The sequence below is a fragment of the Condylostylus longicornis genome, unplaced genomic scaffold, assembly GCF_029603195.1.
Source record: "Condylostylus longicornis isolate FDR11 unplaced genomic scaffold, ASM2960319v2 ptg000135l, whole genome shotgun sequence".
NCBI classification, from domain to species: Eukaryota; Metazoa; Arthropoda; class Insecta; order Diptera; family Dolichopodidae; genus Condylostylus; species Condylostylus longicornis.
Window position 1 is genome coordinate 3,853,420 of NW_026578103.1, and position 15,742 is coordinate 3,869,161.

Here is a 15,742-nt window from a genome sequence, read left to right on the forward strand (position 1 = left end):
TTCACATTTGAAAAGCAAATTGTAAGTTAAATTTGTAGATTTTAGAAGTCTTTGTTACTCAATTTGTTTAAATATCTTATTTTTTGTCAAAATTTACTTATGAAACCAATAAAGCTTGTTAACAACCTTGTATCAAATGAGAGCTATTTTTCGATATTACGAATACTTCGTTCGAAACCTAATAGTGTTAGCAATTAGGAACAAATTTATATGGTAGTTTAAAATTGCTACAGAATATTTTTCCATGTATGATGTATGTTTATATATAAAATTTAGTTACTTACTTAAACAAAATAGAAAAAAATAAATAATCAGATTTAAAACAATATCAATTGTTTAGTTTTCAATTTCATCCAAGGACTACATCCAAAACCGAATTATTTCTTTTAGAAATTCAATGTTAAATTTAAAAATACAATTTGGTAACACTATTGTTACGTTGTAGCTGAAAGAACTTCAAATTTTTTTCAATATATTACACATTTCTATATTAATAAATATTTAATACACATTTAAAATATTCGATTGACGTTTCCGAGCTCCTTCTTTCTTCTACACATACATGTTCTATGCATATATAATTTCTATGCATATAGAATTTTTTCTTGTTACTGATACATTGTTTTTGATAAATTCATAATGCCATGTATTAAATTGTTATAGAATAATTTAAAAATATTTTACTTTTGTTGTCTTATTAATGATTGCCTAAGAAACTTTAATAAGAATAATGAGGTTCTAGTCGATTTTTTGCTGGTTTTAAAAAGCAAATATCCTCGCAGTAAAAAAGTATAAGTTATATTCAAACTAAAAATAAAAAAGGGATAACCTCCTGAAAAGCTGATGTGGAGTTGAAAAAAATCTCTGGTGATGGAAAGTTGCAATTATATTTAGCTATTGAAAGCAGAAGCTTTCCTCCTCATCCACATAATAAACATTTGAACGCATTGATTTAAAAACAAACATCAAAACTGTGATATTAGCTATTTACACAATTCCGTATGCTATGTAGATCTACAATAAAGCTATCTTATAAAGAGAACGTGCTGAAATTCTCATGTACTCAATGTGTTTTAGTGCATTTTGTTTTTCCAGCAAGCGTTACCAACAATTTGAAATTTGTTTTTTTTGCAAGAATTTAAAATTATTCTTAAAAATCACGTCATATTAGCCTTAAATTCAATTTAACATAAATTATTTATAATTTTTCAACATTGAATTCTATAATGAATTCGTGAATTTAAGAAAATTTTTTAAAAGTTATGTAATAAAAATACAATATTAGTTTGACCTTCATGCTTTCGTACTTATTTTATGTGTACTTGCAATAAATTATTATATGAGACACAAACCATTTTTTCATGTAATATGTGAGAAAAAATCTCGCATGTATTTCAATAGAATAACGGTTGATCCTTGATGAATATTAATATTTGCAAAATTATTTATGGGGAATCAAAAAAATTTTTTGTATTTTCATAAATTATGTAACACACAGTGTATAAATGTCATGGATATATTATGTAGCACTTATTTATTTAATTAAATTTAACTTAAAATCATTAAAAATGAAAAACAAATACTCAATATTTTTTAATTTTCTTTTCCAATACATGTTTTTATTTTAGGGGTTAATATGAGCTACATAGAAAATAGTTATTCAAATTCAAATAATGGTGGTAGCGTTAATTCACAAGATTCATTATGGCAAGTTAAAATGTCAGCAGCAGCTGGTAATCAAACAAATTTGGTGCCATCTCATAATTTTGTTGATAGACAACCATCATATGGTTATGATCCATTAACGCATGGTGGTTATGGTGCTGTTGATGATTATGCACCATATCCACATTTAACAACAACATCAAGTCAACATGGTGATGAATATCATAATATGAGAAATAGTCAAAATCCATCCAGACAAGATTATTGTAGTGATCCATATGCATCAGTACAAAAACCAAAGAAAAGAGTTGATCAACATTTAGGTAAGTGTTTTAATTTTTTTTACTCCATTTCGTATTCCAGTTATGTCTGCAAATTCTAAAGTATTGAAACTTTTACACAAATAATTTGAAATAAAAATTTAATATTTGAATAATCGAGTATTACCGTCCAACTACAGTAAAATGTAGCTGTTTTGATTAGGAAAAGGTCGACATGTTTAAGTTACATCAATCACTAAAAATAGAAATAAATGGCAATTTCGGGAGACTTTTGTGGCATGATAATGAAATATGCGTAAAAAACTGTCGCTTCATATTTTGCTAAAACATTTTGAAAGCAAAAAAAAAAAATAATTTTTGAATACTTTTCAAAAATTTTTACGTTATTCTTTTGGTTTACGAAATTTTAATAATTATAACTAGGAAACCCAAAAGTAAGAAAATTTACAACTAAACCGATTATAAAACAGCGTTCCGATTCCCATTAGACCACTATTTCCATTTTTTTTATCTTTTATTTTAAAAACAAATCCACCCTAATTTATTGTCCATTGTGTTGGAAAAATTTTATTACATAATATTTGTTAATTTCAATTTAAAATTAAAATTAAAATTCATTTTTAGAAAATTCAATATATTCAAAATTATCTACATAACCTAATAAAAATAACGAATCTTTCTCATTTACGTAACGAACAATATCAAAAATCAAAAAACAAAATTAAAGTTTTCAAATATAAATTCTTCACTATTTAACATTTTACATATTAAATAAAGTAAATAGTAAAATTTTCATTGAAATTTTTTCTACATACCCATTTAATTCTCCTATATTTGAACCTATGCATAGAAACATTAAACATTATACATACATCCTACATATGTGCAAATAGTAAATATATGTATATATGAATTCAAAATCATTTCAAAATAAGTGTGTTCCAATGATTTTCTATACGAACATATAGCAAGAAACTATATGCAATACGAGTAGCATTAAAAAATTCTAAAACTATAAAAAAAAAACTTAAAATTTCATAGAATATCTAATGAACTATAAAACCCCTTTAGCGGAAAAAAGGGTTAAATCAAATAAAAAAAAGAAATGTATATAAAAGGAAAAAGGAAATGCTACATAGTAATGAATATTAAAATAAAAAAGAAAGCTCAACTTTAGAAATAAAAAATCAACTTTTGCAAGTTCTATTTAATGTAACAATTTATTTACAGTAAGATCCAGTTAAAAAAAATATTCAGAAGTTTATGAAAACCAAATGCTATCAAATCTATTCTTGCATTGTGAATTTTCCTTTCGATGTATGTTGTGTGTTAAAGCTTTGCATTTTTATGTTTCACAATGAAAATGTGATCCTATTGCAAATAATTTTGACATACATAGTATATTTCGTACCTTGTTGGAGTTTCACTGTACGTGCATACATGCAAATTATAAAGAAAATTATGTAGGGTTTAACTTAAATTCAAAAGACCGTTTAAATATCATAAAAAACAGTTTTGTAAAAAATTTCTTGCATAAATTGAATATATGACAAAATTCACTAACCATGTGATAGAAGATTTCCTGACTGTTTTCTATGCACATTCGTCAACTCACAGACTTTTGATTGATTTAAAAATAAATTCTATTTTTCAAATTACTTTCTTAAAATTAATTTTTCAAATAGAAATACATAGTAAAACTGATCGTTTTAGAAAACATTAAGTTTTAAATTGGAGTATAATTTAGTACTTTGTTTCGTAATTGCTTAAACAATATAGTGAGTAAATGATTCGAAAAAATTTATTTCATCAAGTTTTGTAAAAATTTTAACATTTAAACTTGATTCATGAAAATTTTAAAATGATTTTCATAATTTAACTTTTTGGTCACAGCATCGAAATGAAAACTATCAAAATATAAAATGTAATTGAGATGCAGTTTTGATTTGTCTATGGAAATCAAAAATAGCAGTAAGTAAGCTGTGGTATTATTTCAATCTTAAGCACAATTTCTAATAGAATGTAATTCTTTAAATTAAAGTATTAAGTAAACATCGTTTTCTATTTTCTAAGAATATATAAAATAATATGGCCAAATTTAGAAACAAAAATTTAAAATCAATGAAAAATTTTTGTAGAAATTATTCGAAAAACTTTTCAATCTAATTGTTGACATAAAAGTACTTATAAAATGAATTAAGCAATTGGAGTAAAATATTTTAATTATTTATTAGTAAGAAACCTCTTAATTTTTGCTCTCTTTTAAACTCGTACTCGGCCATTAAAAAAAAGGTGATATTTACGCTTAATTTAAGTGATAATTCCCTTTAATACGTGATTGTAAAGGTGTAATATTGTGTATTTACTCGATATTAAAATTTCGATATGGCCTAAAATTTTTTAATATTCGAAAAATTTATAAAAACTCTTAATCAATAAAATGAGAATCATATTTATACTTTTATGAAAATGCAAGCAAATTAGCAATAATTAGAAATTAGCAATAATCCAGCTAGAATTTGCCAAAAACTTCATCTTTACTCACATTTACCCACAAAACTCCTGTTTTCTAGTGGTAAAAAATACATCTTCTTTCAAGAGCATTCCGTATAATGGAATTTTCTGAAAAAGTTCCATTATAGTTAAGATTATGTTAATTTCGAATCATAATCACTGAATATTCGTAAAGAACGCAAGATAATGAATATGTGAATAATAGTTCAAGTTATATTAATAGAAGCTTTATTGCATTTGGATAGTAATTACACCCGAATCAAAAATTTTAATTATTAATAACTTTGTTTTCGAAAATAAATTTTAATTATTATGAAAATATATAACGTCTACAAAATAATTTGAATTATAAAGGAAAAAGCAACTAAGCAATTAAAAATTATTGAGAAAATTATTATACACAAATACAAATAAACTAGAAAATCTTCATACAAGCAGCATTGAAAATTATTTTCAAGTGTATAGTTAAACTTTTAGTTAACTTTCTAGATATTATATGAAAGGCGAAGATGCTTTGAAAAATTTTAATTAAATAAAAATAATTACCGCAAAACTTCGCGCTATATTCGAATTTAACAAAATAGCTATAAACGCTCATATTATAAATATTATTAATTGCACAATTATTATCCTTGTTGAAGGATAATAATTAAAGAAAATATAAAGTTTAATATATTTCGTACGTACGTTTCGTATATTATGGTTTCATGTGCATGCATTCATATTGAGCATACACAATAAAAGTGCAAAATAGGTCAAAAGTTTTCAATTCATTCCATTCGCGTGGTTTCCACTTTTTAAATGTACACAATTAAACATTAATTTTTCCTCTTCTTTTATTTTAAGCCAGAAGGTTAAATTTTTTGTTTTTTTAACTATTATTGTTGTTAATATACGTATAACCACTATTAACGCTTAACAATCGCGTTACAAAGAAAGAGAGGTATTGTTTTCATATTTATAACTTTACATAATAATTCATTTTGGTAAACAGATACTTATTCTTATTTGAGTAATGAAGCTAAAAATTGATTCATTTTATATACTTGATTAGGTTTTGAGCAACTCAAATTCAATTGAACAAGTACACACCAAGAAATGTGCCGATGCAATAATTATAAACTAAGATTTATTGACATTTTAAACCAAAATACCTATCTTTCATCGGAATTTGGTGACAATTTTATAAGTACTTAATAGCTTCTAAAATATTTTTAAACTCAATTTTGATTTTACTGATGTGCATATTAAAATTTTAGAATATTTTGAATTTTATAATTTCAAATAAAAATCTTTTAACAAAAACTAATCGGGAAAATAACATCATTTCCTGTATTTTAAATTTTTATACATTTTTTGTGCTATGAACTCCGTTACAGTAATCTGTGCATTGAGACAGTGATTGCATTTTAATTTATTGGTGTACGTATGTTAGTGGCTTTTCCTAGAAAATTTAACATTTTGCAGGAACTAAAATTAATATCCTATAATTAAGAGAAATCTTAAGAAAAAATTAGTTATTCTCATATGAGTAGAGAAAAATAAAAAGAGAACATAATTGTTCTTCTTGTAATGAAAAAAAAAAAATAATTCGAACAAAAAAATGGGCTACCAAAGCAATTAAATAAATTAACGTAGAATAACAATAACAATAACATTAAATGAATTACTACATCGTAGGTTGAATTGCTAATGTAAGGTAATTTGTTGGAATATTTTAAACTAAAAAATAATTTTAAATAACTTTTACAAGTCTTAAAGAGTTCTAATCTATTATTGCACAAACGTAATGCAAAAATGTTATAAGAAATTTTTGAAGTTGATTACAAAGTGAATGAACTTGAAAATGAGATGAGAAAATGTGTTTTACTGAAAAGTGTAGAACAATTTAATATTTTAATGAACTTCTATAAAATAGCCACATATGTCTAATACCCTTTTACCAATCATTTATAGATATATACAGATACATTAAAACCAATATAAGTTTTAGGGTAAAGTTTATTCCATTCCAAATATAAGAAATTTGCAATAAACAACACATTCAGAATTTTCCAAGGACCTTCACATAGTGTACTAACTTGAAGAGCTATAAAAGGCGATTATTAATAAACAATATTTTATGCGAAATACAGTTAATACAATAAGATTAACTAATATAAAATAGTTATGCTATGAGACAACTATTATGATTTTTTATGGTTTCATAGCAATATAAATTTGTGAAGAATACTACTCGTATTAATAAAAACAAATTGCTTGTAAAATATTTTTGAAAACATGAGAAAAATTTAACCCTCGTTACAATCTTATCTTATAAAAACCAGTGACTAATGTAAATGTAAACTCTCTCTAAACATTATTTTACGATTTCTTGTAATAGAATATAACTGATTGAGCACTATAACATGTATATATACATATATTATATAAAAAATTAAAAAAAAAAATTATTGTAAAATACATAATCTGTAATTTAATTTTATATTTATGAGTATAAAAGGTAAAAGAGAAAAAAAACTTTAATAAAATATAAAATCATAGAGAGAGAATTATGAGACATAAAAAAATTCAATATTATATTTAAATGAAAAGCAATAGCAATGATTACGCTTGAACTGAATTTTATGCTTGTATAACAGAGAGCAAAACAAATAAAGGATATTTAAAAATAAAAGTAATTCATGTTATTTTTCAAATTCATTTTTATTTTTCTTGTGTTTTCTCTTTTTTTTGACATAATTTCATTTAAATTCAAATAGGTATCTCCATGGATTTAGAAACTTTTTTACTCTTTTTTTTTGTTTCCCCTCATCAGGTGTGTCGCTTCAATTCAATATATCAATATAACAAGTTTTGTACAAAGTTTTCATATTATGCTTTTTTTTTTGATAATTTTTTAGTAGGAGATTTGATTTTTATATTTCTTTCATCAAAAAATTTATTGATATTTTCATTTTAAATATAACAGTTTTGTTGTTTTAAAATGGAAACTGTAGTTTTATTTTTACATCATCGTTTATAATTTTGTAGAATTTTGCATATATGTAGGATAATGTAATATTCTTCTAATTTTCGATTTTGTTTTTTTTTGTCTTTTATTTTTTATTTAATGCAAAAATATCGGAAGAATAATATTGTAAATTTGTGTTATTAAATGCAGAGAGAATAACGTAAAGAATAAAACGTAAATAGAATTTTTGTTTTTATTTTATTTTTTTTTATTTTTTCCCGTTTTTTGATGAAATTTTGTAACGACATTTATGCATATTGTTAAAATTATATACCAGAATACCGAAATATTGTATGCAGATATACATATGTAACAATATGTATATACTTACATACATACATTTTATTTTATAACAACGTACCGGTGTTGACTTAAAGCGATTTCAATGAGAAAAAATATTTTATTCGATCCAATTTTATTGAATGATTTAAGATTATAATTTTTTTTTCTATCTATGTAAATCCTCTCTATATAATAATAATATCACCTTTGAATTCACTCTTGAATTAAAATGTGTTTTTTTTTCTGTTCTATAGGTATAAAAATAATTCAAGTAAAAAAATATTTATATAAAATAGACTAGGTACACCTTTACAAGATTTTACTTGTCTCTAAATAAAATTACTATTCTAATATTGAATGTGCATCCTGTTAAATAAAAAAATAGACAAACTTATAATCTTGTTGAGATAAAATGTTATACTGAAATTTTTTGAAAGATTTATTTGTCAAAGTTACATGTTAAACCTTATGGAATTAAAATTAAAACGGTGAATTATAAGAAAATGATCTATAAAAATTGCTAAATATGTGGATTCTTTCTCGGTTTTAGTACGATTTAAATTAAGACGCTCCACGGTTTACGCTGATTGAAATTCTGTTTCTTGTAGTTTCTTGTAAAATTAATTAAATTTTATAATATTTTTTAAAATAAAGAGACTTTATATAAATATTGAAATATTATCATAAATTGTAATAAGCAAGTGGTTAGTTCTAATAATTTTGCAGCACACTCCATATTTGAATTTTTACAACTTCGTTTTGAATGTCTTTTTTTTAGTTTTATAAATTTAAAATAGCTAAATTACATTCATGATTTTATTTATATTTGTTTCATTTACTATACAAGATTGTTCACATTATGTATTATGCAATATCTCCTTTTAATCGAACAGATAAAAGCCGTTTATTATGATAAATAATTTTCCTATCAGAAGTAAATATTATTGCTCCTTCGTTTCGATATTTTTGATTAAAAATTACCATACTTTTCTGATTCTGTGTTTTTTAATGATTAATAATATTGGTTAACTATTGGGAAAATGCGGAATTAAGGGATCGGTGTAGTGTGCAATATGCATAATCATTTATTGAATAGTAATTTTGTTGAAATGAATAAAAAGGAGATTGTAATCTGCATAATATGATTTGAAATGAATAAAAGTTACAAGAATATCAAATATATTTTATACTTGACTACATACACATAAACGTAAAGCTGATATGTACATATATATTTATATTTACATTGTATACCTACAAAGAAATATTTTGTCTGACTATGTAGGAATTCATCATGTTTTAATTCATCCAATATTAAAGAAATTGGATCAAAACTGAACTTGAATCATTCAAATTAAAATTATAGAATAAATTAAAAATTTATTTTTTAGTGATTTTAAAAATCGTCAATTGATTTGGAATTTCAAATTTTAAAACCTTGTTTTATGTACATATACTTTTATTGTATAGAATGAATTAAAAAATGAAGAGATAAATATATGTATATGTATATAATATGTACGTATATATTCGTAAATTTAAAAGTACATAAGTACATGTATTTTTATTTCATTTTACGGTTTGACTTTAAAAGTTTATCGTAATTTTTTGTTAGAAAATCGAAATGAAAATCAATTAAAATTATAAAACTGTAAAGTAAAGACTCTTGTAAACCTTTTACATCTACTTTTCAGAATATGTATATAAAATGAATTTAATAAAAAACTATTTTCGAAATAACATATTTTATATTTGAATTATTTTTAAAGTAATTTTGCTTACAAAAATTTTGTTATTGTCAACGAAATGTGCAATTGAGTACTTATAAAAAATATAAATCAATTTTATGTTAAAACGGACGTTATTTTATTCTAGTATTATTTAAAGAATTCCGAGAATATTTTAAACATTTTGTTATCCAAAGGGGAAACATTCATATTACATCTTTTTCCTAAATTTATTAAATTTAAATGCAAAAACCAACTTGGCTCCATAACTATAATAATAAGAAGAATTTTTCTAAAGAACCATTTATATAAATTGTTATAATTTACATTTGATAATAATTTTCTAGTCGCATTTTAATTACAGATTTATTGCATGGTAAATCACAATTCACAATTTTAAATACACGTACATTTTATTTACTTGATCAACCATTATTGTGAGACTCTTGAACTGAACAACTTAATTTGGTTTTATATCTAATATAAAATTTCCAAATAATTGTAGGATACTTTAAGCATACTTTTCATACATATGAAAAGTAAATTAAATGTTAATAACTTCAGTGTCATACGAGGTAAAGTACTTTTCAATGTTTTACGAAAAAGTTACATTTAAAAATTTAACGAGACAAAATAAAGTTAACCGTGTCAACTCTGTGATACCCGTACGAATTTGCTATTATATGTGCGAATAAATATGCCATAGCTGACTATAGAACAGACTTAAAGAAGTTGCTATACATATTACCATATTCAATATTTTCTGATATGGCCAAACTACTATTGAAGTTGTATGGCTACCAGAAAGAGCCAAGCAAATTTAACGAATTTTATCAAGCACATTGGCCCAACTAATATATTTGTTTGTGTGAAATTTCAATATTAAAGCTTTTATAGTTTCTTCGAACATGCGTTGGTACGGGTATAAAAATGTTGTACGTAGGCAAATAACTTTTCCGTATTCTGTAAAATATAATCGCACTTGTGCAATAAAAATCTCAACATTTGTAAAATAAAATTATGGAATATTCCATAAATTTAATGTTTGCTTCATTAAATTTAATTTGCAAATTATCACTTTCATTATTATTTCAGTCTTAAAAAAAGTTTATTCAAATTTCATTTTATGCACACTTTCTATTACATAACATATGTTACACGTGTTTAATTGGAGCATAATAAAATATAATTTAAAATTTCAATGTTTAAGAAACAATTTAAGACTCTTTTTTAGGATTTTAATTAATTATTATTTTTTTCTTTTTATGTTACAAATACTTTTCATAAAATTAATGTACAACATAATTAAATCTAAGAAATTAAGAGAAAAAGAATAAAAGACGAATAAGAAGCAATAACGAGCATTCTTGTATTATTCTACATAAAAGTATTTAACAAGCAAAGCATTTATTTTTTATAAGCTCTTAAAGATTAACACACAATATATTTTCAATGGGTTTTATTTAATGATAATGTCACGTATAATGTAACATTAGCATTGGTGGTATGTGTAAGCGGGTTAAACTAAACCTTCTTCTTAAATTATTTATTAATTTTTGTAATTTAATTCTAATTTTTGAAGTTTTGCATTTTTATTTGCATTTTCCAGAAATTGAAAAATTTTGTATTTAAATAGATGTATTTTTTCTATTTCACAATAGTTCCTCATCTAACACTTTTCGAAATTATTATTAATAGGTGAATGGGTTAAGTTTTTACTGTAAAAGTATTTTTCCATTAAAATCGACGTGTTCAAAATTGCATTTCTTTTAAAATTTATTAGGAAATTGAAAAAAGACGTTTGGAATGAAAAGTGAGCTTCAATAATCTAAATCCCCAACATAAAAACCTTTACAGAAGTTTGAGAAGTAAAAAACATATTACAATATCTATAAATTTTTTTTTTAATTTTCATGTGTTACGACTTAATTAAAAAAAAGTTCAATCATGTTTTAGTACAAAGAAATCCGTAATTGTTTTGAAGAAAAGCCGTTCATATTAATCCTAGACATAAAATATTTCTATAACTTTGGGTTTTATAATATTAGAAGATGCAAAATTTTAAATTATAATTTAAATAAAGTTGGGTCAAACCAATGGTTTGTATTGTAGCACTTTTCCCTTTAACAAGTGAAAATTCTGCTTTTAAATACAGTCTATGTATACCTATCACACTATAAAAATTATTTTCATTCATATACAAAACTATTTCTAGGATTGCATATATTTAGGATGACGCATATATGCAGTCTTTGAAATAAAGCAAAAATTAACATAAAAAGGGGTTAACATAATGCTCGATTTTAAGGGTTAATTGTGTGAGTTAAGAAAAATAATTATATTTTTTAGTGTCATGGAATTTACCGTTAGCTTTTTGAGTTTATAAAAATTTGGAAAGGCTTGCGGTTTCGGAAATATAGGGTGTCAAAAATTCAAATTTTACGAATTTCAAGAGGTGATAACTTGAGAGGGGGTGGAGATGGAAAAAAAATTTCTTCTAGCGAAATGAACTATTTGTTAATGTCTAAAAGCCCCTAAAATTTCAAAGTTCTAGAATATAGGATCTAGAAGAAAACCGACATCAAAAATTTGGAAAAAAAGGACTTTAGATAACGGTAAATTTGAACGGCATTTTGTTTTTCTAAAGTTTAACTATAGTATATCACGCTAGGGGAAGCAAGCCGCTGCCTTTCTGCGTTTGCAAAATTTCAAAAATGCTTATGGTTTCATTGCAACAAATATTTAAAAAAGGTCATTTTTAGGGTTTTGGGGGGGTATAACTTCTAGAGGGGGGGAGATAGGTAAAAATTTTGTTCTACAAAAATAAGTTTCTAGTAAAGATCTATGCATATGTAAAATTTTAGCTTTCTATCTTCAAGGGTGTAGAAGTTTTGTAAACAGACACACGGACAGACGGACGGACGGACGGACGGACGGACGGACGGACGGACGGACAGAGTGAAACTAATAAGCACTTTTTTCAAAAATTTTTTGGAAAAGTGCTAAAAAGAGCATATTTCTGTTGCACTTAATTTAATGAATTTAAAACAAATTCCATTTTTGCTTCTTCTTTTTCTATACTTTTAGGTTTTGGTATATGTAAAAGAATTTTAAACTTATAATCAAAGTAAAGTTAAAAGCATTAAAAATTTAAAATGAAATTTTAATATTGTATATGTATTTAATAATTCATACTTCAAAATATTATACAAGATGAAGAAAAAACCACTGAATTGAACTTTAAAATTTTTTTTTTCCTAAAACAAAAAATTTAAAATTTTTTTTCTTGAAAATTCTTCATTTGCTAAACAATATCAGACGCATTATTAATTTTCTACTTGAAAGAAAATTGAAAGAAAACTTTATTAACCATAAGAATTTTAAATTGCTTGTTCATAAGTATAAAAAAGCCGTAGATAACAAACAATTTTATTCAATTAGAATTTTATGAAAAACCAATTTTTATAAGTACTGAACTTTATCAAAACCATTAATTTTACAATATTACATAAAATATTAAAAATCTTGAATTTTTGCTTACATTTATGGAAATTGTGAACCCTTTAATTATTATTTGAGGGCTCAAAATAATTTAAAAAAAAATTTGTTAAGATATTTGATTTCATCAACTTATTTGATTTAATTTCGTCCCACTTAATAAGAAAAATAAATTTAAAAATAAAATTAAAAATAAAATAAATTTAAAAATTGTATTCAAAATCAAAGAGTTTCCCAATGCTCAATATATTTCGTGTTTTTGAATTTATTAAAATTTGAAAAAATGAAATTTTCGTAATTATATGAGGTTTTCCGCGAATATTGCAAAAGGAAATTGTTTGTGTTTTTCAAAGTTCCTTTTTCAAGTTTCTGCTTAAAATAACCCATTGTATAATAGGTAACCTAAATTTTTTACAGTGTACACTTTCATTCTTCTACTCAATCTTGCTTAAATACCTAATATTATAAAGCTTAATTAAATGTTTTAATGTAATGCACGAAATTAAAATTCATATAGAATACTTTTTGTTATTAGAAGTTCTTGGACGCTCCAAAAATTGTTATCTTTGAAGTAGTCTACTTACAAAACTATTCAGAAAAAAATATTATTATATGTAGGTATGTGATTCTCATTAACATTACCCCTATATACCTTACATTTTCAATCGTATGAACATTTTTGACCTTATAAGTAATCGTGTTATATAACTATCATGTCAAACATGTTTGAATATTTGAAATTACAAACAAATCATTTGAATCTACAGCAAATGTCAAAATTTCTTTAAAAATTTATAAATTGCAATTGATTCCATTATTTTCTTAAGTTTAATATTAGTTTTTTCAATCATCATTTTTATTCAAAATGTCTGATAAGGAAAATCATCTAATTTTCTTTTATTTTTTAAATCTTCTACATATATTTATGATTAAAATTAACATCAATTATAAAATTGCCTTTTAAAATACATACATGTATATTGTATAAATAGAAAGGTAGTAAGAATTTAAATGAATAATAACTGTAAGTATGTACGTACATCAAAACTACATATAATGTATGTATAACAGATTGTATACAATAACAGATTACAAAGAAAGAATGATGATTGATTATGCACTTAGATTTAACAATAAAGGATTTTCAATATTCAAAATTTTTCATCCATCAAAAGTCTTTCTCTCATTTTTTCTTTTTTCAAATTTCCAGTAATAGAACAGTAAAAATGTTGTAATATAACAGTATATTAAAAATGTTTTTCTATCGGAACATAAAAAAAAGAGCATATAACTATTTAGCATTATTTTTTGTCTTATAAATATTAATGGCTGTAAGTATGTATTTGTTTCTACTACTCCTATGTATGACTGTTTGTCTAAAGAAGTCTATGTATATATGTAATATGTAAATTTATGTTATTTTTAGGTTTACATTATTGTATTCAAATGCATTGTTTATTTCAAATGAGTGTAAGAATAAAATATTTAAAATTCAAAAATGAAACAAAACACCAAATAAATACCTACATACCCGAATATTAAAAAATTTTGAAAAATATCTCAGAAAACTAAAAATTAGAATAATTTTTCTCCTTAAAAGATCCTTCGATAAATCTCATACATAAATGTATATTTTTTTTTCGTATGCACAGAAAAAAAAACAAATTGAGAATTCGTCTATCAAAAATTGTAGAGAAAAAGAAAAACAAAGCAACAAAACAAAAAACAAAAATGAAAAAGTACAACAAAAAATATTTTTCCCATTTAACCAAAACAAAAATGAAAATCTATACATAGGAGAAAAAAAAATCCTTGGAGAAAAATAAAAGGAGAAAATTTATTAAATCTTAAAAATCAACTTTAATCCTAGGTATTATTCAATTTTGTTCGGAGATGGCACAGAAATTAGTTTTTTTTTATGGCTTGATATTATGCATGTGTGTATGTGTGTCAATATTTGTACATAGTAATATTTTCCTATTTCTGGTTTGATTTCATTTTTTTGTTAAGATTTTTTTTTTGTTGTTGTTGATTATTTCTTTGAGTAGATGGATTAAGTAAAAGGTTTTTGTTTTTTTTTTTATTTGTATGAGGTGATAAGAATACATAAATAAATATTTTATGCATAAATAAATTGTTTAGAAAATTTTATACTTTATGCTTTTTAAAAGAAAAAAATTGTGTGTTAAAACATTAAATTTGAGTATGTCGTAAATCAAAACTGGTTACAAGAAAAAACCCAGAGAAAAAAACTGAGAAATTATAATTTTCTTTTTATTATAAAAAATAAATTTTCTTTCCGTATTAAAAGTGTAAATGTGTGTATGTTTACAGGATGTTTGTTATTTTTCAAATATTCTAAAAAATGTTTTTAAAAGAAATTTTTAAAATTTTGAGAAAAAAAAAACTTGATGAAAAATCCTTTTCTATTCAAAAAATTTTATCTTTAAATTTTTTTTTCTTAAGCTTATTGTAAATTGGTACTCAAAAATCAAACAAAGAAACAAAATTCATCAAAAAAATTTGGTTCTTCCTTATTTAAAATTTTGAAAGGTGTAATAAATTTTTAATAATTTATTTCCATAATTTTTGACTTTAATTTCAAAATACTCGGTTAAATTCTGGTTTAAAATTTTTGTTAGATTTTCGATAAAAAAGTTTTTTGAAGTATTTATGATTAAGTTGATCATAAGTATTTTTTTTTTGAATTATCAAAATATAGAACAATTAAGCCATTTTTCAAATATCCTTAACGTTATAGG

General features: G+C 23.4%; 1 protein-coding gene across 1 annotated transcript in view; it reads left to right on the forward strand.

The window, feature by feature from the left end:
• The window catches only part of LOC129615131 (hemicentin-1-like), a 189,431-nt gene that overhangs the window by 142,428 nt on the left and 31,261 nt on the right, over positions 1–15,742 (forward strand). Inside the window, exon 7 of the mRNA XM_055530208.1 lies at positions 1,629–1,988. Within this exon, the coding sequence (XP_055386183.1) occupies positions 1,629–1,988 (360 nt within the window). The remainder of the gene's footprint in view (positions 1–1,628; positions 1,989–15,742) is intronic.